The following is a 21728-nucleotide window of genomic DNA, read 5'->3' on the forward strand; positions in this document are numbered from 1 at the left end:
CTTTCATGTTTTAGGTGCTCTTCTTTTCACGAGTTCTGATCCTGTTCACAGTCCATTACTTCACGCTGATGAACAGCAATGGAAAAGAACCCACTAATCCTTCCGACTGCTGGCTCGGAGAGAGCGGCCTCAAACCCCTCTGATCTCTGTGTTGGGTAACTCACTGCTCCGTCTGCAGGTCCGCTTCACTCCTTCACTCCTGCTTCTGTTCAGTTGTGTGAAGTCAGTTGGTGAAGTCCGCTTCCTCCACTGCTGTTTGCACAGACCTGGGACCACACCAGACCAGACTTCTGAGGCACTGCTGAGACATGAACAACAACGCCAAGGTAGCCTCTTTTTTTTCAATTGCACTTATATCTGTCTAAAATCTGTCTGATTGAGTGATTTAATTATTTCATTATTATTTCATGAAAATGTTTTATTGGGTTGCGAAGATGCTCCGGGTGATGATGATCAACCTTCTCATCCAGTGACCTTTTGAAAGTTTTTGTATTGCACTTCAGCAAGCTGTCATAGTTTGTTTCTTTTACCCCGTTAAACTAGCTGCGGGGTTATGTAAACAGCGTGGGATCCGGTCAGAGCAGAACCCATATCAGAGCGGCTTACAGGCTGAGGAAATATTGCGGTGTTACGCAACACGCTTCACCCTTGGTGCCTCGTTAGCGCACAGTAAGCCGTCGGGGTGGGGGGTGGAGGGGGTGAGGATGCGGTGTTTGTGTATAGTGTATATGTCAGCTAAAGAAAGACATTAGTGCTCCGCGTAACATCACAAAGGGCTGATTTCCAGAACTGTGGCGGGTACAAAAACTGAAAGATCGGCTAATTTCCAAGAGCGTTTGCTGACAGGCTAAAGATTTATTGCACTGATTTGTCAGAATATGGGTCAAAAAAATATAGTTGCCTGCTTCCAACAATGCAAGGAGGCCCCTAAAATGACTGAACTATCCCTGAATCCAAGTGTGAATGGACTTCTTCTTAGGCACAGAGTGAGGCCTCACATTTGGAGGCAGGGCCAAACTGATTTCTGATCAGCTGCTATATGTATATGTATATGTATATATATATATGTATACGTGTATCTATGTGTGTGTGTGTATATATATATATTTATATATATATAGTCACTTGAAGTTGTTCTCCTGATGTTGCCTCCAAAAAGCATTGCCGAAAACAGCACAAACCAACCGGGGTTCCACAATTAGGTTCCTGGAAGTTCTGACGAGGCTCTTCGTCCCTGGCAGGACGAGGAGCTGCTGCAGCAGATTGAAAGGGAGGTGCGGATGCAGGAGGGGGCCGGCAAGCTGCTGGCGGCCTCCACCAGGAGAGAGCAGGCCCTGGAGGCCTCCAAGAGCCTGCTCACCTGCAATGCCCGCATCCTGGCCCTGCTCAGCCAGCTGCAGAGGATGAAGAAAGCCCAGGTCCTGCAGAGAGTGGGACACAGGTGGGAGTCTGTGTGTGTGTGTGTGTGTGTGTGTGTGTGTGTGTGTGTGTTTGTGTAGAAAGAAGAGGGCGGGGGGGTCTATTGCATCTGCAGGAATAATTTATGAAGGATTGTACTGCAGTTAAACTCTTTATTGTCTCCAGTCAGCCACTAGAGGCCACTATATAGCCAAACCTCTTCCGCCTGGAAGGCGTTTTGTTTGAATTGTGCTTGTTAACAACATATTGCGCTAATTTTACCCCATGCGTAAAGTGGCGCACACAGTGAAGATATAATGTGTGTTCCAGTGACCCTCAGTAGAGAGCAGGATTGAATCTGGAGAGAGACTTCCAAACAGAACTCATCAAGCTCATTTTTCTCTGGGTCTACAGTATTTTTGTGCTATGTGTCGATGATTCTTTCTTTCCTTGCTGATTGCAGTTATTCAACTCCGACATTTCAGTGATATATTGTCAATGAAAATGTAAATGGCATAATGAAAGAGACTGTTAGAGTACAAGTTATTATTGAACATTTAATTTAATATCCTCCTGATGCTTGTGTTTGTGATTATTATCATTATTATTATTGTTATTGTTATTATTATTATTATTATTGTAATTATTATTATTGTTTTGGGGCATTGGTAAAATGAACAGAGAACAACACTCAATAAGCACTGAGAGATTGAGCAGCTTCATGTTTGGAGGTCAGAGATCAGCCGTGGCTCCTCTTGCCCTCCTGCTGGTGGCGCCACTGCACCACATCACATGCTTAAATGGTCAGGCTGTTTCTTTGTACCCGCAGGCCACCTGAAGCCAAACCGCTAAGTTTGGGGAAAGTCTCCGTTTCCGGTGAGCGTCCACCGGCGCCGTCGCCGAAACAAATCTGTCTTAACCCGCCAAGTCCCATCAGTAACTTTGTGTCATTTCCCACCGCGCAGACCTGCGAATCCCACTCATGTGGAAGGACTCGGAGTACTTCAAAAACAAAGGAGGTGCGTGTTTGTGGCGGTTGCGCAACCCTAGAAATGGGGATTATTGAGGATATACAATTTAGAATCCGACAATGTGAATGATGAATTGTTCACCGCTAAGCCCGGGCTCAGCCGCTGGCAGAGTTCAGCGGCTGTACGAAGTGATAAGTGATGCTGAGGCGGCTGTTGCTCCTGGCAGAGCTGCACCGCTGCGCCGTCTTCTGCATGCTCCAGTGCGGCACCGAGGTCCGAGCGACCGACCTGGTGACGGTGGACCGGACGCTGACTGACATCTGCTTTGAAGAGCCGCTGCTATTGTGAGATCTTTTTTGGCATTTGTCTCCCTTCATTTTTTCCCCCCCATATTTTTAACAAGTACAATGTCCTCTTGTGCAGCAACAAAGCCGGCCCGGGGTTCCAGCTCCGCCTGGAGATCTACAGCACTCGCCTGCTGGAGGATTTGGCCCTGGGGCCTGCTGGGCCGCGCAGGGCCCGGCGCCTTCAGGGCTCCCTGGGATGCTCCTCGGGGAAAAAGATCCGAGCGGCGTTCGAGTCGGCGACGATGTTCAGGTCCAAGTCCAGCGGAGAGGTGGGCGAACCTGGAACCGCTGCAGCGGTGGCGACAGTGTGAGCAACGCCGACGCTTCTCCCAGGGAAACACAAACGAGTAACGACTAGAAGTAAGACAAAAATCTGACTGTTCTTTGTATTTCTTTCTGTCCTCAGGGGGCCCAAATTCAGCCTCTTGGCTCACACGACGCTGAGGCTCGAAGACGTCCAGGAAGGTTTCAAGACACATGACTTGTCCCTCGCTGCCGCAGGTGAGTCACTTTCTTCCTCTTTCCATCTTCTCCTGGTCCCCTTTATCTTCTCATTCTCATGCATCTCCATCCCCCCCGAAGAGGACGACCCCTTCTGGCTGCCGCTGTACGGCAGTGTGTGCTGCCGCCTGGTCGCTCAGCCTCTCTGCATGATCCAGCCAATCATCAGCGGGCAGTTCAAGGTCCAGGTACTTCGAGACGTCGTCCGTCGTTTTTTTTTATACCCCTAAATCATCCACAACACGATCCATTAATGTCCTCCTGCCGCCATTTAGCTGGGGAAGGACCTTAATTGCTGGCAGAATGTCCACGGCGTCCTCCGGGGGCAGAATCTCTTCTGCTTCCACAGTCAAGCGGAGCAGGAGTCTGAGGACGAGCCGCTGCTGATAATCCCCATCAAGAAGGTTCGTTCCAGACGTGCGATGTTCCGGAAAAAAAAAGTTGATACCATGTGGAAAAGCTGCAAAACACTTAAAAGCCCCCACATCACAGCAGTACACAGAGCTTCAGTTTGCATTGGGGAGACCTTGTATGATTAATTTCGCCCCTGCGATCCAATAATAATCGTAAAATCTATAAATAAATGAATAAAAAAACCCATCTGTTAACAGCCTTCCACATCATTTAGAAGGTGAGATGGGGATGGATGGAACCAGTGGCTTTAGTCATTTACCCTAGAGAGAGAGCGATATCAGGGCTCTTTGTGACATCACAGAATGACAAATTTTCCTCACTTACCCCTCTCTGAACAGCAGGGCAAGCCTGAGGTGTCGGGGGTTGGACAAGTGACACTTTGCAGAATCTTCACTCATACCCATTGCCATGAACATTTTAAACACGCAGCTTGATTTATTGTTATTATTTATTGTCTATTTGTTCTTTTATACAGTAATTAGTGTTTAAATGTTGTACTTGAGTATTTTTTTTTCACATAAATAGATTCTCTGGGTATATGTGGGCCACGTAAAAGGCTATTTTCTGTTACAACAGATACATTTCTGTCTTGAATTGTGATTCTGAATATGGCCCCTTTCAGCTGCAGAACAAAAAAACCCAACAAGCTGCAAATCAGGTTTTTCTTTTTTTTTTTGCAGCATAATTAGAATCAGTGAATCATGCTTGATGAGGTATGAGTAATATTTTGCTCCTTCACTGCTCGCCGCTAAAATCGAACTGTTCCGTTTCATTCAATTTGAGAAATAGTGTAATTTATCTCTCCATCCTCTTGTCGTCATTTACCTGAATGTGTGCCTGAGTGCAAAAAAACATTTGACACACACACAAACAACAGAATTTAATACATGCAAAAATTATGTGTGCCCCGTGTGAGGTGTTTGTCTGTTGCCGACAGTGATTTCTGCTGCAAACTTTTTTGAAGAAAGGAAATAATGAATCACCCCCTCCTCCCCACTTCCCACCCTCCACTCATTTGTTGTATTTTTAGAAGAATATTATTTGTCAACAGCAGCCCGGCGCTGAACTCCGGCTGAACCCCTGTCGCAGGCTGTTGGATTATTTTGTCAACACGCTTGTCAGCTATTCACGTCCCCGCCGCGTCCACGCTGCCGAATCTTTGGTTTTAGAGGAGGAAAGAGGGAAATAAGTGATCGTCTGCGTGTGCATGTGTGTGTCTTTCACTCAGGACACCCGCGTCAGCGTGTCGGGCAGCGAGTGCCGCAGCGTGCGCATCAGCATGCGGCGTCAGGACGAGGACTGCACCTTCACGCTTGGCGCTAACACCAGCGGGGACGCGCGGCGCTGGAGCGAGGCCCTCTGGGAGCACATCTTGCACATGAGTGAGGCCACTGGAAACTGAAATAAGTGCCCGAACAGCTGGTACAGCAGCAGTAGGTGTGAGCGTCGCAATTAATCTGGCAGCTTCCTCATCACCGCGCTCAGGTGTGGTCGCCTTGCCCCACGTTCCATAAATACTCCACCAGCCTGATTTTTCTGTTCTCCCCCCCCCCCCCCTTTCTTCTCCCGACTGCTTTATTTTGTCTAATGCAGTGTGATTATTGTTTCAAAATGATAAAATTACACATAATATTTGTAATATTACTAAATATAATCAAAGAAAAAGCTCCCGCACGCTGTCCAAACGCTCTTATTTTTAAATAATTAAGCAACGTTTTGGTCAACAAATCTTCGTCATACATACGGCGCCTTTCCTGTTCCTTTGGGAGTTCTGAGATTCCTTTAATATTTTGGAATATTACTAAACATAAAATATTTAAGGCTGCGTTCAGGCAAATTGGTCTCACGGGCTTTGTTCCCGTTGTAGGCAAAAATGACACAAATCTGACCTGAATTGTCCAAATTTTGTCCAAATTGAAGATTTTCATTCATTTATTCATTAATTTTTTCAAACATGCGATCACAATCCTGATGCATATCTGATATTTGCATGCCTGAGGTGAAATCTTATCTCTTGCACAATTCAGTCGCCTCCGATTGCACAACGACTTCACACGCGCTGACATGAAAGGCATTAAATTCCATCAACCCAAGGTACAACTGTGTGTGCCGCTCGCTGAATCTCATGTCGGCTGCTTTTAAATTATAAAGTGAGAAGAACGCAAATGTGATCAGAATTGAGCTGCTGGTTGAGTGTCGTGTCTTATTACCTCGTGTCATGAGACTTTTCCGCGGTGGATTCCAGCACAGGCATTTTCCAGCCGTGCCAAAATCCAGTCCAACCTCTCAAAAAAAACAGGCAAACACTCTCCTCATTGTGTCTTCACTGAAACCAGTGTCACTACACATACAAATTAGACGGGTGGCTTTTTTTGCCTTGTTTATCGCGGTTATGCCTCATACCTCGTCAGTCACCATTTTTCTTTCCTCGAACCCAAAGACTAAACTAGTCACCTGAAAATGCAGCTGATGGAAACAATCGGAAAATTTTCAACGCAGCAACGCGTTCCAAAATAAAATGGAATTTGCTTGCGTATATATTATAATATATTATATGGAAAAGCTAATGGTAATGGAGGAAAAGGAACATCTGCGACAGCTCAGTGACAGCGAGTATAGTGGAAGTAAACAGACAATCAAGAAAACAAACTCGGCCGCATTCTGAACATCCAACGTCGATCGTGCTTCCTGGAATCACGCAGGAGCAGGAAAGACATATTTTAAGAAAAGAAAAAAACCCTCCAATCCAGATCCATCTTCCTTCAGTGGAAACAGTTAAGCAATTCTGGTTTCTCAACGTTATCAAAAACACTGCCATGTTTTTTTGTTTTGTTTTCAATTATACAGTATGTAATGGAGACCTCTAGTTTCTGAGTCAAATCAACTCAAACTTTAATTATTCATAGAGTACTACAGCCACAGCTGGAAAAAAGTGGCTGTATGTAAAAGAAAACAATAAAAAAAAAAACAACAACTGCCAATTTACAACTTCTCAAAACTCATAAATTGTTCCCTTAGCCTGTAACTTTTTAAAAGAGTTGTATGACTTGATATACCTGAGTTAAGTGAGTATTTAAGTCCCAGTAAAGTGGCATTCCCTCGTGACTCTGGGCGTTGCACTGGGAATATTTGTCACATCGAAACCCGAGTGCAATTACACAAATCTCCATATCTGTAATTATCTTCACTTCGATTGGAACCTAATGAAAGACTAGCTGGGCTGACGCGCTTCCAAGTATTTCGCTGCAGTGGGACACTTGATCTGTGCACCTGAAGATTCCGCGGCCGAGGCCAACGGGACGATTGGTGTCGCACAACGTTGCCTCTGTCGCCTCCAACTTGCGAGGAATGAGCCAGAATTGCGAGTGTGTGTGTGTGTGTGGCATGCCTTGGCGCTTCCCCCCCTCCGTTGTGTCAGTCCAGTTTAGCTGGAGCGCTAAAACCTGTGCAGTTTGTCTTGCAGCAGCTTCATTTTTCACGTGTGGAGGGAGGAAAAAAAAAATCTCACATTCTGTTCAACTGACTGCAAGATAAATACTGGTGACCGATGGTGTTTTCCCACTCTTCTGTCCATAAATCTTTTTTTTTTTTTTTTATCCCGGCACCTATTACGTACCTCCATTTGTTCATCTCACCTCCTCCTGCTTTTGTGTTGGTATTTGCAAGTGATTTTACTTCAATTCTCTCTTTTTTTCTCGACGCTCTTCTATCACGTTAGACAGCTAACGAAAAGCACAGAATGTCTTTCTTTTTTCTTTTTTTTTTTACGGCTCTTAAACAAAGAAGCAGCCGCGGACTCAAAGTGAGTAATTGTCGTAGATCTCCGTAAACGATGTCCCTCAACTTCAACTTTATTTATTTGTATGGCACTTTTCATACCGAAAGCAGCTCAAAGGGCCTCACAACGAAGAAAGAAAACACGAACAACAAAGAGAAAGAAAAGACAATTAAAACAAAACCCGAACCTCCCACACCCAACCACAAATACAGAGACACACAAACACCTTGCTGGGTAAATCTCAGTACTGTGAATAAATTACATCAAAATCTGAACATCCACTGCGATTTTTAGTGTGTTAGTCCCTCTTTTTCTAAACAGGATGGCAACTCTGACAGAAGCTGCGGGTATCAATTTAATGAAATTGTCACACCTTTAAGTATAAAAATAGATCTAAAAATAAAATTGAAAGGAACAAGATATCTTATATGTAACAAAAAAACAAAACAAACAGAGAAAGAAACCGACCTAAATGAGGCAAATGTCACCTGAAATCACACCTGAATTTACACCATTGTTTACTTTTAGTTCTTAAAGAAACTGATGTGCACCGCTAGTTTTTTGTTTCACCTGTCTGAATTTCCAAATACCGTCATCCTGATAGTGCTGCCTTTTGTGTAATTCTCGGCCCAGTTGTCAGCAAAACTCTGTGTGCCTCTGCGGTGGGAGAGTCTCTCTTGTGAGGCTGCGGGATTTTTTTTTTTTAAATTTGTTTGAATTTTTATTTTCTTCACCTGCATGTGGTGAAGCTGACTTCCTGTCGCTCAAAGCGAGCCTCCCAACGGGGGGGGATTTAAGTGACTGTGAATGCGGCGAACACGGTTGTTGGTGCCAGGCGGGCTGCTGGTCTTAGTGTTCCACACGCTGCTGCTGGTCCGCTGGGATTTTCACCGCGTCGCAACCGTTCCCGGTGGTTTACAGTTTTCCGAAAATGAGAGAGAAAAAAAAAAGAGCCCGGTGAGCAGAGCGTGGAGATCAAACATCGAAAGCATGTATCGCAGCCGGCCACTAGGTGCAGAGCAGAGTTTTCATCCCAACTGTCTTTGGGAGAAGTCGGCAGTTTATAGCAGTGCTACACAGACAGACCAGCATCACCTACGAACAATTTAGATTTTCTTGCGGCACCACAGTGGAATGACGATTCCAGACACTCGTATATCTCCGTGCCTTGATGTAGACTAAATACTTCTGACGTCACATACCAGGGAGTTAAAGGGTGTGGGTAATTTACGGTAGTTAAGCTCGCCACTAACTGCACGGCATTTCCTCAAGTGTCTTTGTGATTTGTGCCCATTGCTGTCCTCATTGCGATGCAACAATAACGTGTCTGTCGAAAGTTATGAGGAAGTGATGGCGCCCTGACAGAATCCCCAATTAAGACCAACGGCGTGAAGCGGAGGTGAAAATATTGCAAAGGGTTTTCGTTAAGGCGTGCGCCGCGCCCATCAATCACGTTTGATTAGGCGGACGGCAGCCACAACAAACATGTTTTTTCGTTCCTGCCTGAAATTAACCCCAGCAGCTAGGTCCCTGTAAGACACAGGCCGTGTGTCAGTCGCAGTCATTTTTAATGCACATTTTGCCATGCACCGTTGACAAAGGACATCAAATCTGGAGAAAGAACCCCCAAAAATGTGTTTGTATTAAAGCTCATGCTTGAATTTCTTTTTCTAATTAGCGTATTCGCGCCGCCACCCGCAACATCTACAGATAGGAAGTGACGTCACGGCGCCCTTCCATCTTTTACTCCACGTGCATCAGCCACCATCACTGCGTGGGGGGGAAAAAAACAGACCGAGACGAAATGAAGACCCTCTTGGATGTCAGTGAACGCAGCATCGTGCAGGAACGTGAGCCCTGCGCAAATGTGATGCGGCACATTCTGTCCTGACAGCTCCGGCACGCAACGTCCCCACCCAACAACCACCACACCACCAAAAAAAAAAAAGTCATTATTTCAGTGTTTCAGATTTCGCAGTGGGAAAAAAATCTCAGTAGAAAAGAATTCTGGGACTCCGTCAGCTTGCCGCAGTACAGGTCTAAGACACTCCAAGAAAGAAAAGTTGCTAAATGGTTGAACACTCATTTGTACTCTTGTTGTTTCAGGCCAGTGGAAGCAGTGCAGTGATCGCCTGATGAAGATTGAGATGCTGAACGCTGCCAAGCGTGACACCTTGAAGCGAGGATCACTTTTTCACGAAATAGGTAGCGTAACACAACCCACCCAGAAGCCACCTGGGACTCTTTTTTTATGCTTTCGTGCTTCCACTGCACACACAAGCACCTCATTTTTTTTTTTTAAACGAACAAAAAAACCTCAACAACTTTACTTTGTTTTTACTGATCAGATCTGATCAAACTTGAATATAACAATACAAAATTGACATCATTTTAAATGCAATCATCTTGAAAATTACTAGCTAATTAAAAGCAAGTCTAACTCAATGGAATTGAACAGCTTAGGTGTTGAACATCATAAGTTTATTATTGGACCGATTTCATAAGTGTTCAATATGTGCACCGGCCAGTTGGTGACGTTTTTCCAAAGGTTAAAAAAGGCTACAAAAGAAAATCAGAGAAGAAAGCGATTTAAAGTACAGCTCACATCCTTGATGCATCATACCCATAATTTAACTTAAACCTGTAATGTTAAACCAGTGAGGAGAGGCGGCGCCAGCACCTTAAGTAACCCTAACACATGCAGACTAATTATACATTGTGCACAGCCAGGAATAATTAGAAGTGATTCTTTGTAATTCTACAGCCAACTTCAAAAAAATCCAGAAAGCAGCAGACAAAGCAGCGGGTGAATTATTAGCAGGGTGATGGGAAATTCTTACTTATGTTGATGTGAAAGAAAAAAACTAAAGCTGAAAAATCTGTAAAGTTCAGCTAAGGTTAGGCAAAAGAAACAGCAGTTGGCTCAGGCCAAGCTACCAGCAGCACTGCTGCATTGTGGGAGAAAATGCTATCTTTTGCATCTTTGCGATGACCTCTGCAAGGTCAGTGCCACACATGCAGATTGTGGAAGCTAGCCAAACATGCGGAATGCTCCTTTGACAGACTGGAGGGAAAAAAGAAATAGAAAATTCAAATACAAGGTATGCCAGCTCTGCAGAGCCTACAGAGAGGAATTCTTAATGTAGCTATGACAACTCAAAAGAAATGGTTGAATTGACTAGAAATGAATTCACTGTCGGTTTGAAAAACAAAGCAAAACAAAAAAAAATGTATTTTAAGAAAGGGATTTAACTGTGAGACAAAGGTTTCATTTTCTTTTTTTTTTTTTTTACAAGAAGCTCGTAATTTAACCTCGGAAGCAGGAAGTTTGAAATCAAATATATTCATTCCTGGATTCTGATTTTCCATCCTCTTCAACACTCTCTCTCCCTCCGGCCATGGACGTGAGACGATACGCTCATAAGGGAATACCTTCAATGCAAATGTTTTATCTCAGCGTGCAGAGAGCTGGACTGACGCCTGGGCTGAAACCGGACTTACCGGTTTGGGTAAATAGCGAGATGTGAAAGAGATAAGTAATGCCATCCGTCAACGTTCTGGGAACAAGAGGCCAGACTGGGCCGGCATGAATGGGCGCATTATTCCCAACACCCGCTGACAAAGGCGTCAGTCACGCTTGACCTTGAAATATGGAGTGAAAAAATGGCGGCGACCAGGCGAAACTGAGCGATTGGAGGGAGTGCCTCTCTAAACCACGTCATGCTTTTGCGACTTTTTTGAAGGGGGGGTGTTGCCTCAACAAAAAAAAAAACAATCGAACCCTGACATGAAAGAATGCAAATTGAAAAAGCCTTTTCAAATGTATTCAATCGGCAAATCGGCGGCCGAATGTCGGTACGTGCTCGCTGTCACTGGGCATGTTTGGCTTTAATGGCGTGTTTATATGAAGGGTGAGTCCAACATCAGCACACAATGTGAAGTAAATGACACAGTTGCTCACGATTTCTGTTGCTTTATTTTCGACCACATCCGTCATGTGCTTATTGGTTGCGTCAGCCACACTTTATAAAGTATGTAAACACGTAATAAATAGCATAATAGAAACTGCTGGGAGTGCGTACGAGTTGCGACTCCTTTTCACACTGTATTGACAATCCGCGCTAATTTTAATCTACTTTGCTTTGTGTGTGTGTGTGTGTTTTTTTTCTTTTTTTTTTAATAGTAACCCCGAACCGTCTGAGCGAGGACCTCCACTTTTCTGATTTATCTGTTGAGGTCCGGGCTTTGCTCTCCTCCTACTACAAAGAGAGGTATGTTGTCGGGCTTTTCAGGGGGGAAAAGTTTACCTGAAGTTTAAATGTCACCCGCTAGTGAATCACATTTTCTGACTCAACGGAACATGCATCAATGCTGTAGCGAATAGGAAGATGGCAACAGAAATGATGGTTAGTTGGCGCAACATTTGTTTTGTTGATCAACAGTGACGGCATTGTGAGGCGGGGCGTGGTGACGCTAAATCGGACACGCCACTGACTGGCAGACGTGAACAATGCTCACCTGTCACAAACACCGCTGAGTGAGTGGAGAGGCTAATTCCTCTCCATATACTTGAGATAAGCGCGAGTGCGATTCAACGCACTTTTTTTCTATCGACACGGACGGGGACGGGTCAGTGGAGGCGGCTGCGAGAAATAAACGCCTCCGTGTGTTTCTTGTGGTTTAGCGCCGAGTCCCAGGAGATGCACAGTGCTGAGACTTGACTAATTAGTCAGGAGCAGGTGTGTGTGTGTGTGTGTGTGTGTGTGTGGTGGAGGTAAGGGACTTTCAAAATAAAGGTCCATCTTCAGTAGCCGACCTACAAACGTAGAAAAGAATAACTTAAAAATGCATTTTTCTTTTTTAAATAAAAGAACGAAACAATTGCGATAATTCACCAGCACAATTTGAAAAGTATTTGCATACCATGAGCAATGAAAATGATAACATAATAGATAGCAAAGCGGAAGCAACCAACGTGTTATCAACAATTTGTGTCTCCGTCCTGCCATTCGCAAGAAATGACAATAGCTTGTCCTTTTCTCCTTTGGCACACACCACCTCTCCCAAGGTGTGTGCACATGTAAACAGCAGTGACCGGGGTGTTTCTGGTGATGGGTGTCGATACCTCAGTGATACCTGACAACACGCCAGCAGCTACCGGCAGGTGTTTGTTCCACTTCTTCACACCAAACATGTGGAAGAACAAAATAAATTCACGCCACTTTCGGCCTGCTGCCGAAACTAAGCGGGCGGGCTGGAAACAGAGGGCTAAATATTCTGTTACCCAGAGACTTTTTTTGCATTGGGAAACAGAAATGGCAAGTTAGTTTGAAGAGAGGGCAAACAGCTCTCACTCCTCGACAGTTATTCTGCAAAGAGTGGGGACAAAAACAGCGATGCAGGCAGTGATAGTGTCCAGAGTTGGAGTTGGGTCACTCCCTACAAATGAATGCGATGTAAAAAGCCTGCGGTTTGAACGTATGAACAGGCAATAACTGGCTTTCAACTCGTCACTGGCTTGTTATTGAGGCGAACCACTTGCCCGATTAGTATAGGAAGCTTAATTAACGAATGCCCGGAGTCCGTACTGGAATGAGTGACGCCGGTTCTCAAATCACCCGGCGTGGATGTACAGGACGTTCTGCATGCGGATTCCCACGCGACGTTTGCCTGACTCACGCAAACAATGGTCCTCACAAACACACACAAAGCCTTTGACACTGAAAACTGATCACGACTGACTTTTCTTGACGCCCCCTTTCCTCCCATCCACTGGCAGTCCTCGACTTCTGAGAATGGCAAACACAGTGAATGTTTCACATATAAAGTCGGCCCGTGGCTGTCAAGTGCAACATGCATTGTTTGGGGACCTCAGGCCGTGTGTACAGAGAGAGGCCATTTATTGGTCAAATGTTCTGTTGTGGAGATGGATTTACACAAGGCTAGGATGAAGCGAAGCGGGTCCGACCGCCACAATGCTAGCTTTGTGCCATGAGAGAAGTTTCTTACTGCGGGCGTTTTCTATTTTCGGCGCGATGAATCAGTCCATTGTCTGCTCGCAAACGCCGTTCATGCGCTGGTGGAGGTGTGGCAGGCGCCAATTAAACATTTCGGTAATCCTGTATTTATTTATTTTTTTGTTTCCGACTGCTTCGAATGTTATCCATTGAAGTGGGATTATGATCTGCATTGCAGAAAATCAAAGAACAGGCTATCCCCAGTCCACGCGTTGCAGAAATAGTCGCCTTGGCCTGTCACACACCGAAGTCGCGCTCGACAGCTTCTGCTTGGGCGTTATTCCCTGCAGACATTCAGACATGAAAGAAATCTAATTAAAATATCAAAATTCAATGAGAAGAAGGAACAAACAGAACTCATGATCATGACGTTCGTGGCGATTTAATTGACAGGTGTGCATATGGGAAAAAAGAAATAACCCCATTCCAATCACTTCCAGACAGATAATTGGCAAGGTCAAGGTGTGGTTTTAAAAGAGATCTACACGACACAACAATGTTTTGCCTGTCAAAGATTATTGATGCAAATTATTTTTGGTTGTGTGTGTCGCGTGTACAAGTTTTATCCTTCAGCATCTGGGGGGAAAAAAACAACAACAACACATTATCTAATGTGCACAATTCCCCAAACCAGTTTTTTTCTCATAATTTTGTCTTCAGCCTGTCAGCAAACTCCCCAGAAAATAAAAAGGTCTTCCTCGTTCTTTACTTTTTGGGATGTAAACAGAGGGCTAAATGTGCCGCTTACTGGAGGCTATAGAGCAGGGGTGCACACACTTTTTCAGAATGCAAGCTACTTGTAAAATGGTCAAGTCAAAATCCACCCTCTATAAAATTGCAAAACGTTTGTTGATTCATAAATACATTGACAACTCTTCATATACAATATACGTTGGTGTACCTTGCATGACTGCATTATCCCACACTGCACGATACAACTGTCATTTTTTTTTGTCATTGCACACTTCAATATGATCATCAGTCATGGTTGAACGGTACTTGGACTTAATGATCTTCCTGTGGGAAATGGCTGACTCTCATAAATAAGCAGAGCCGTAATGTAATGCAGTCATGTTTGGGGTACCTTTGCTCTGTGAGTAAGTTCCAGAACGGTCCATTAGCTTTTGGACCTTAGCTCAATGGCCTCACTGTGCCGTGCAACTGGAGTTCTTGATAGCTGGAGAGCTTTGATTGAAGATAGTATTTCTGCTTTGTATTTAAAGTCTGGGAACAACGAGTCAGCTGCCTCAAAAGATGCCTATTTTACCATATCTCCATTTCAGCGTGGTGTTGCCAACTTTCACTCAGAAAAATAAAGAAAACGCCCGGGGCCACGACAATCACAGGCCAGTGGCTCGCCAGCAGTGGTAAATCTTAACTTAAAATAGGGTTTCAAAAAAAGTATATGGTTCACATAGTTTGAACTGCTTCGTTACCAAAAGACATTAGAAATCAGCTGAATGTTTCAATTGTATTGAAATCGTTGACTCGGATGTGTGCAGGATGGATGGCTTTTTGCAAAGGAATTAAATAAATAAAGCTGAAAAGAACAAGGGATTCTGATTCATAGCCTACTCTCGGCAAGCTACGCAGCCAGTACGCAGTTGTTGCTGTGAATGGGTTGCGCAATGGCTTTGCCTGCAGCTACGTGGATTACGGTTTTGAACGCAAACCATGCCAACGAACGTCAGTTTGCATGGAATTGCAATTGAGTGACTCATGCGGAACAAAGCTTTTGTGGCTGCCCTCGCTTTTGAAGGACAAACAGGGATTTTTAGTCCCTTCACCTTTCTCTTTCGCAGCTCGCTTTTCGAGGGTAACTCAATGTCGTAGTTTTGAAAATGGCGCTAAACAGTTCAATTTTTCGGTACGGCGACAGATGATTCGGAAGAGACACCGTGAATAAAAAGTCCACCTCCCACTCTGCATGGAAGTGGTTTTGAATTTTTGAGTGGTCCTTTTTGAAGTTTCAAAGAAATAAGTTGGAGGCTAACTCACTAGCGTGCTAGATTTTGCAGCACTTAGCGCCGTTGTATGCAGCGTTCGTTGTATGTACCATTCACCTTCATAGTGAAGGTGAATGATAGACTTACTTCTCTCTCTTAATGCCATGCAATCGACCGGTAGATCGTGGTAGATTTGCCCTCCTGCTATAGAGGTTGTTGCATATTTAATCATGTACTGTGCTCGTGGATTCGTGTGTGCGTGCTTGCAGCAACCAGACAACCACAATTTTCCTTGTCACTCTGTTTTTATTTGTTTTGCAGCTATTGATTGGCCTGCATTGGACAAGTGAGCCCCCTTGCTTGGCCGTGGGAACAAACATCGACATCCCAACCGGTGCCACTGTGGACAAAGTGCACCCTCTCTAACAGCTTGCGCATTTGACGTTTAGCAGTCAACATTTCTCGCAGCCTCATGGAGTTAATTGGACTGACTTGTGACGCAACAAATTGTTTTAATCGACGCCTGTAATTGTAGGTTTTAAACACAGTAGGCAAAAAAAAAAAGTACAAAAGCTAATGCTTGACAATCATGCCTGACTAATTGTACATGTAATCAACAAGCCTGCAGCCAAGTCGGCAGAATAAAGCCAGTCTGATTTATTTTGAAATTATTTTGTATTATTTTGTTTCAGTTTTCAAAAAAAAGACATACAAAAAGATTCTTATGATACAAACATGCAAGGTGACAATTATTGGATGTAAACAGATGTGAACAAAACATGTATGTATATATGTATATCTATATATATATATATATATATATGAGAAAGACGAAGAAAAAAAAAATAAAAATACAGATGAAAACTATAAATATCTAGCAGTAAAAAACAAATTTAGTGATAGTTTTCCATTGTCTGTGCCATGCCTCTGTGGTGGCTGCATGCCAACAATTTCCTGGAAGAATGCTGTTTTGTTTTGTTATTAAAGAACATTGCAATTTAATTCCTCCATTGAATTCTTTCAACAGAGAAAAGACACTTTATTTGTAATAGGATGTGATACCAGAAAATTATTGCAGTGCAGCGTGCAAATGATATAAACAAAGGCAACACAGTAGAAATACTGTTGCTGAACAGGTTAAAACTTTGTTCTTGTTCTGAAATAATAGAACGACGACGACAGAAGGCAAATATTATTAGTTATTTTGTCAGCTGTGTTTTTTTTTTTTTTTTTTTTTTTTAAATAAATCAACATCAGTGGGATTGATGGGCCAAGACAAAGTTCGTCGTCCTCAGCAGGGTCCGTCCTCAAGACGAGCTGGAGATGATTTTCTTTAACTTCCTCACCTCGTCGCTGGTGAGCTGCAGCAGTGGGGAGGAGCCAGAGGAGTTCAGGAAGAGCACAGCAGGGGGCGACGTCTCTGCGCGCTCCTTCCCCCGGGACGCGTCCTCGCCGTAGGACCTGCAGGCCTCTCGGCTCTGCTGGACCCTCGGGGGATCCGAGCTGGACGTCCTTTGCTCACGCGCGTCCCAGCCGTCTGGGAATTTGGCGCCGCCGTGCGGCCGAGGGTGCCGGTCTATCGGGTGCTTCCCTGCCGAACTGGAAGGGCCGTGCGGGATCCCCAGCAAAGGCGGAGAGTTGTAGCTGCCGAAGAGATTGTGGCCGGTCAGGTGGGGGCGGAGATGATGACCGCTGGGCGGTCTCCTCGTGGAGAAATCCTCGGGCGTCGGGGGGTTCACACGGAATGTCAAATTTTGGGGTGCCTCCGAGTCCGAGCGCCCCCCCTGCGCGGCGTGCTGCTCCCTCTCGTGGTCGGGGGGCCGCCGCTGCTCCGGGAACTTGCAGAGCCGGAGCCACTTCTGGAAAACCGACAGCGGTATCTCGATCTCCATCTCCCCTTTCTGGTTCTCTCGCGGGAGGCCGGCGGTCAGCAGCGGATTGAATCCGTGGCCTCTCGCCTCGGGACCCTCGGCCCTTCTCTCCCTTGGCTGTGGCGGAGGATCTGAGGTTTTCGGGGAGCTCTGCCTCTCGCCCGACTGGGGGCTGCATGTCGACTGGCGCGTCGGGCTGCTCGCAGCTTCGCCGTCGGCCTCGGCTTGCGCCTCGCTCCGCTCACTCCTCGCCACCTTGGGGACGCGAGGGGTGTACAGCGGCGAGGGCTTGTTCAGGAACTTCGGGTTCTTGACGGACGGCGGCGGGGCGAAGGAGTAGGCAGAGCCCCTGGGCGCCTCCCGCTTGGGGGCCCTGACGCTGAGGTTGAGGGGCTCGCTCAGCCCCGACGTGCTCCTGTAGCGCTCGGCCAGGAAGCGCAGGTGCTCCAGCGGCTCCTTGGTCACCTCCACGGGGCTGCGGGCGTACGGCTCGAAGGGGAACTTGGGCTGCAGGGCCGCCGGCGTCAGCGGAGGCAACACCGGGGGCTGGTATAAAAGAGGAGGCGGGCCAGTGTGGGTCTGGTGGTAGAAGTGAGGCATGGGGAAGGGCTGATGGAAGGCACTCCTGTGTTGGTTTGATTGTAGGGGGGGAACATTCTGCTGGAAAGAAAAACTGGTTTTTATTTCCTGCGGTTTAGTCAGATGTGGAAGGCATACTGTGTGTGTGCGCGCGTGCGTGTGTGTGGCACGGTACATTTACTGCACACTGGCAACAACAAGCGAGAAAGCTGAACTGGCTGAGCGAGACCAACCAGATGCTGGGGGGTGGGGGGGGCAAGATGTGAACGTTGCCCTGAGTTTTGTTCAGCGCAGTTTCAAGGCTCCATTGACGGTGAGCTTGCACCGTTTGGATGCCAGCCAGACTTTAAAATGAAGACGTCAATCAGGATATGTCTTGGAATTAGCCTTGGACTTCGGGCCAATTCCAATTCCTCCCTTAACTCCTCAACCTCAACCCTCGCCCTGAACCCTCAATCTTTGGCCCTCAATCTTGACCCTCAAAAATAAGTCTAAGGGCTTAGAAATGGGACACCCCTTAAGTGCAGTTACGTCTTCAGACTGTGGGGGGCGGCCTTACGCCAAAGCTACGTCCAGTCTGTCAAGAAGACGACGACGACGACGACGACGACGACGACGAAGAAGAAGGAGAAAAAGAAAAAGACGGCGAAAAAGGAAGAAGTCCTCCTTCGCTTCACAACGAGGTGTACAAGTAACGTGAAGCCGGGACCGCCGGTCCGGTTGACAAACCTCGTAAAGTAAAAAAAAAAAATGTTACGCAACAACGATGTCAATAATCCATAAAAAAGTCTTAAACTAAGACAATAAAATGGTTTCGTAATATTTATATCTTTATTAACTAAGAAAATACTTCCATTTGTTGCTCGCTTTTACATCGCGATCTTTTTCAAAGATGTCTTGGCGAAAATACGCAATGCCTTCTGGGTAGCCCTTACTGCCAAGGGTGGTGCCGGAGACTCTCAATATTGAGGGCGATACAACCCTTAAACTCCTCCCTCAACTTGACCTTCTGAGAATCGGGACAGCACTTGCACCTCGCGGGAGCGCGCATTTTTGAGATCGAGGGTCGAGATTGAGGGTTAAGGGAGGAATTGGAATTCACCCTTAGACTTGAGCGTGCAATTTTATGTTTTTTCACAAGTCGTATTATTTCGACGTGTGTAATTTGGCACGTTAACAGGTGTCGTTACGCGTGTCGTGCGGGGCGCCAGTTTCGAAATGAGCGGCGTCGTCCCTGAAACGTGACTCGAATGTGCCGGATAATTACACTAGCTGGTATGCTAATGCCACTGCCGTGTCTGATATGGTGTCAACTGAGAGTGTGAGACAGCCATCCTTCCATCCTTCAACTCCAAACCCGGCTCTCAAATCATTTCCTATGTTTTTTTTCTTTTTCTGCTCTACGTAATCAACCCGCTACTCAAAAGTGTAAAGGCGTCAAACACGCACACTTGCAAATTGGGACACTTTCCTCTCGACATCGGCCACGTGTCACGCGTTCAGAATCTGGGATCTCACCCACCTGCGGCAGGCTCACCGGTAACAGCCTGCGGTTCGGCGCTAGCGGGCCGTCGCCTTCGTCCTTGCCGTATTTGGCCGGCTGGAAGTACTTCGGCGGAAGTTGCGGCGGGAAACTCATCAGCACGCCTTTCACGTGGCACTCGTACGGCAGCAGCAGCCTGCGCGCAGAACACATCCATCACGTTAGACCTTGACTCGGACGCACCAGCTAGCGACGGGCCCAGGGCGGGCGGTCGAGTGCGGCGCCGCTGTTTGACTCACTTCTCGTAGTGGCGTCGGGTGCAGGTGGCGGCGCTGGTGCTGCGGGGGTTCCCTCCCAGCACGTTGTACACTTGCTTCCACAGCTGCTGGGCCGTCACCTGCAGGAGCGAATTGGAGTCTGTCGTCAGACATCGATGTACCGCAGTTTTTATTTTACATCCCATCCTCGTTCGCACGTCGAGGCCGGCATCAGTGTAGGATCAGTTGCCACAGGGTGATTAGAGTCGGATCAGGAATTAGTATTTTCACTGTTCGCCGTCCAAAAAAAAGAAACAAACAAAAAAAAAAAAACACAGGAAGTTGCTTACCTGCTCGTAGCCTCCCAGCTCTGTGACGGTGACGTACATTAAATACAGGTCAACTGAAAGGAAAGGATGAAATGAGAATCTGGTGACATCAACAGAAAAACATTTTACAATCACTACTTGTAATTCTTAAATTTAAAAAAAAAAAAAAAAAGAGTATTTTATATATTTTTTAAAATCTCTTCCTAGAAAATGTGGGCAAAAAGAGGCTACAAAATAGTGACAGTAGCTGTAATACAATATCCAAGGAGTGTTTTAATCAGATGGGACGGAAACATTTAGCCATATTTACTTTGTTTAAAGCCGAGGTTGGGAATTCTCTCTATTGGCGTGTCTCTCCTCCTCATAAACATGTAAAGTTCCTTGAGGAACTGTTTCTCGGCCTGTGACGGCTCCTCCTCTCGGCCGTCGGTGCTCCCGTTTTCCTGAATTTCTCCCTGTGCCGTCCCCATGTGTGCCTAGAGGGAGAACAAAAAAAAGTTTATCGGAAGGTGCAAGCGTAAAACTCTGTCGGTTGAGTGTGACTAAACGCGCCCGACTCCCTTTCAGAGGTCCCATCACTTTGATTGAAGATTGTCAAACATTTCAACATATATCTCCTGTTTGCGCTTGCCTCTGCCCTGGAACGGCATGCCACTGATATGACTTATTCAAAGATTACGCAATTAAATTACTGGTTTCTAAACGAGGGCTCTATAAATCAGTTTGAGTTAGCTCAAATTAAAAGCTGACGAATTCGTAGCAATGTAGAAGTGGTTCAGGGTTACTTTTTTTGGGGGGGGGACTTTTCTGCTTCTCAGGACTGAAGAAGTCGTTCTGATGAGAGCAAGAACAAGTCCAGTTGACTGATCATGGTCACTAAGCTGATCTGGAGGACTGAACCTCCTGTGACCTTCACAGACAATGTATGGCAAGATCAAAATCTGTCTGCTACTTTTTTTTTTTAATCGTGACTACTAATTTGTGCTGTGCCCGTCATCAAACTCCATGCGTTTCATGCATCCTCTAAACCAGGGGTGGGCAAACCTTTTGACTGGCGGGGCCACATTGGGTTCTAAAATTTGACAGACGGACCAGGCCAGCAGCAGAATGATGGAGTGTTTTGGTGACCCACCTCATACGAGAAAAAAAAAAAAAATTCTATCATGGGATATGTCGAAAACTTGTGCTTTAATATCAGTTGAAAATGAACAAAAGCGACAGCTATCTTTCTTTGAAGCCCCACGGTATTTAGCTTTTTATTGAAATGACTCTTAAAACACATAAAATTTTGATCAAATACAGCTATTTTATGACTTCCTTAATATAGTTTCTTCAAGTTTGTTTGGCCACATTACAAAGGTTAACGGGCCACATATGCTCCCACCGTATTTTGCCCATGCCTGCTCTAAACACTGAAACCTCAACACAAAGACATTCTCAGACTTGATGACTTTTCCTTGCTGTGCCGTAGGCTACGTGGGAACAATGAGACGGATTGACAGATTTCACTCAGACGCGACGCTACAATCAAGGATGGATTCGAACCAGTGTTCGACCAAGGCTCGCTCCTTACCGTGGGTTCCATTGGCGATGCCAAGTGACAGTGTTCTCTCATAACATCGGCGGCGGGGGGGTCCGAGCAGCGAACCCTCCGGTGGAGTGTGAGGAGAGGCAGAATCGCAGCAGGCAGTTAATGTTGCGTCGCGTCACGTCGCATGCCTGCCGCTCGTACCTGTGTGACAGTGTGGCCAGTGGACTGGGGCGTGCGCAACTCCCCAGTCTTCTGTTGAGATTTGCACCGTCGGACCAGTCGAACCTGCTCCGGCAGCAGGCGCCC

The 21728-nt window shown here is 45.9% G+C and overlaps 2 protein-coding genes across 6 annotated transcripts; one reads left to right on the forward strand and one right to left on the reverse strand.

The window, feature by feature from the left end:
* Window positions 1–29: 29 nt before the first annotated feature.
* Window positions 30–15817, forward strand: LOC142890418 (rhotekin-like). 4 transcript variants are annotated; one of them, XM_076029417.1, is made up of 14 exons: window positions 30–326; window positions 1242–1441; window positions 2228–2274; window positions 2364–2417; window positions 2596–2713; window positions 2793–3023; window positions 3123–3217; window positions 3299–3405; window positions 3493–3621; window positions 4860–5013; window positions 9516–9614; window positions 10874–10918; window positions 11593–11680; window positions 15694–15817. In XM_076029417.1, exons 1-14 carry the CDS (start codon window positions 309–311, stop codon window positions 15698–15700), a joined length of 1392 nt encoding a protein of 463 aa, XP_075885532.1. In that variant the 5' UTR covers window positions 30–308; the 3' UTR covers window positions 15701–15817. The 4 variants fall into 4 exon arrangements, 3 of the variants coding, with proteins under 3 accessions (XP_075885532.1, XP_075885529.1, XP_075885531.1); XM_076029414.1 differs by having other exon boundaries at window positions 3123–3405; XM_076029416.1 differs by lacking the exon at window positions 10874–10918 and having other exon boundaries at window positions 3123–3405.
* Window positions 15659–21621, reverse strand: arid6 (AT-rich interaction domain 6). 2 transcript variants are annotated; one of them, XM_076029413.1, is made up of 6 exons: window positions 21465–21621; window positions 20202–20367; window positions 19913–19965; window positions 19605–19702; window positions 19345–19501; window positions 15659–17900 (listed from the first exon to the last, which is right to left on the reverse strand). In XM_076029413.1, exons 1-6 carry the CDS (start codon window positions 21504–21506, stop codon window positions 16680–16682), a joined length of 1737 nt encoding a protein of 578 aa, XP_075885528.1. In that variant the 5' UTR covers window positions 21507–21621; the 3' UTR covers window positions 15659–16679. The 2 variants fall into 2 exon arrangements, with proteins under 2 accessions (XP_075885528.1, XP_075885527.1); XM_076029412.1 differs by having other exon boundaries at window positions 15659–17903.
* Window positions 21622–21728: the final 107 nt, after the last annotated feature.

Source organism: Nelusetta ayraudi, unplaced genomic scaffold, assembly GCF_046127955.1.
Source record: "Nelusetta ayraudi isolate G7.1 ecotype Tasmania unplaced genomic scaffold, CSIRO-AGI_Nayr_v1 ptg000026l, whole genome shotgun sequence".
Taxonomy (NCBI): Eukaryota; Metazoa; Chordata; class Actinopteri; order Tetraodontiformes; family Monacanthidae; genus Nelusetta; species Nelusetta ayraudi.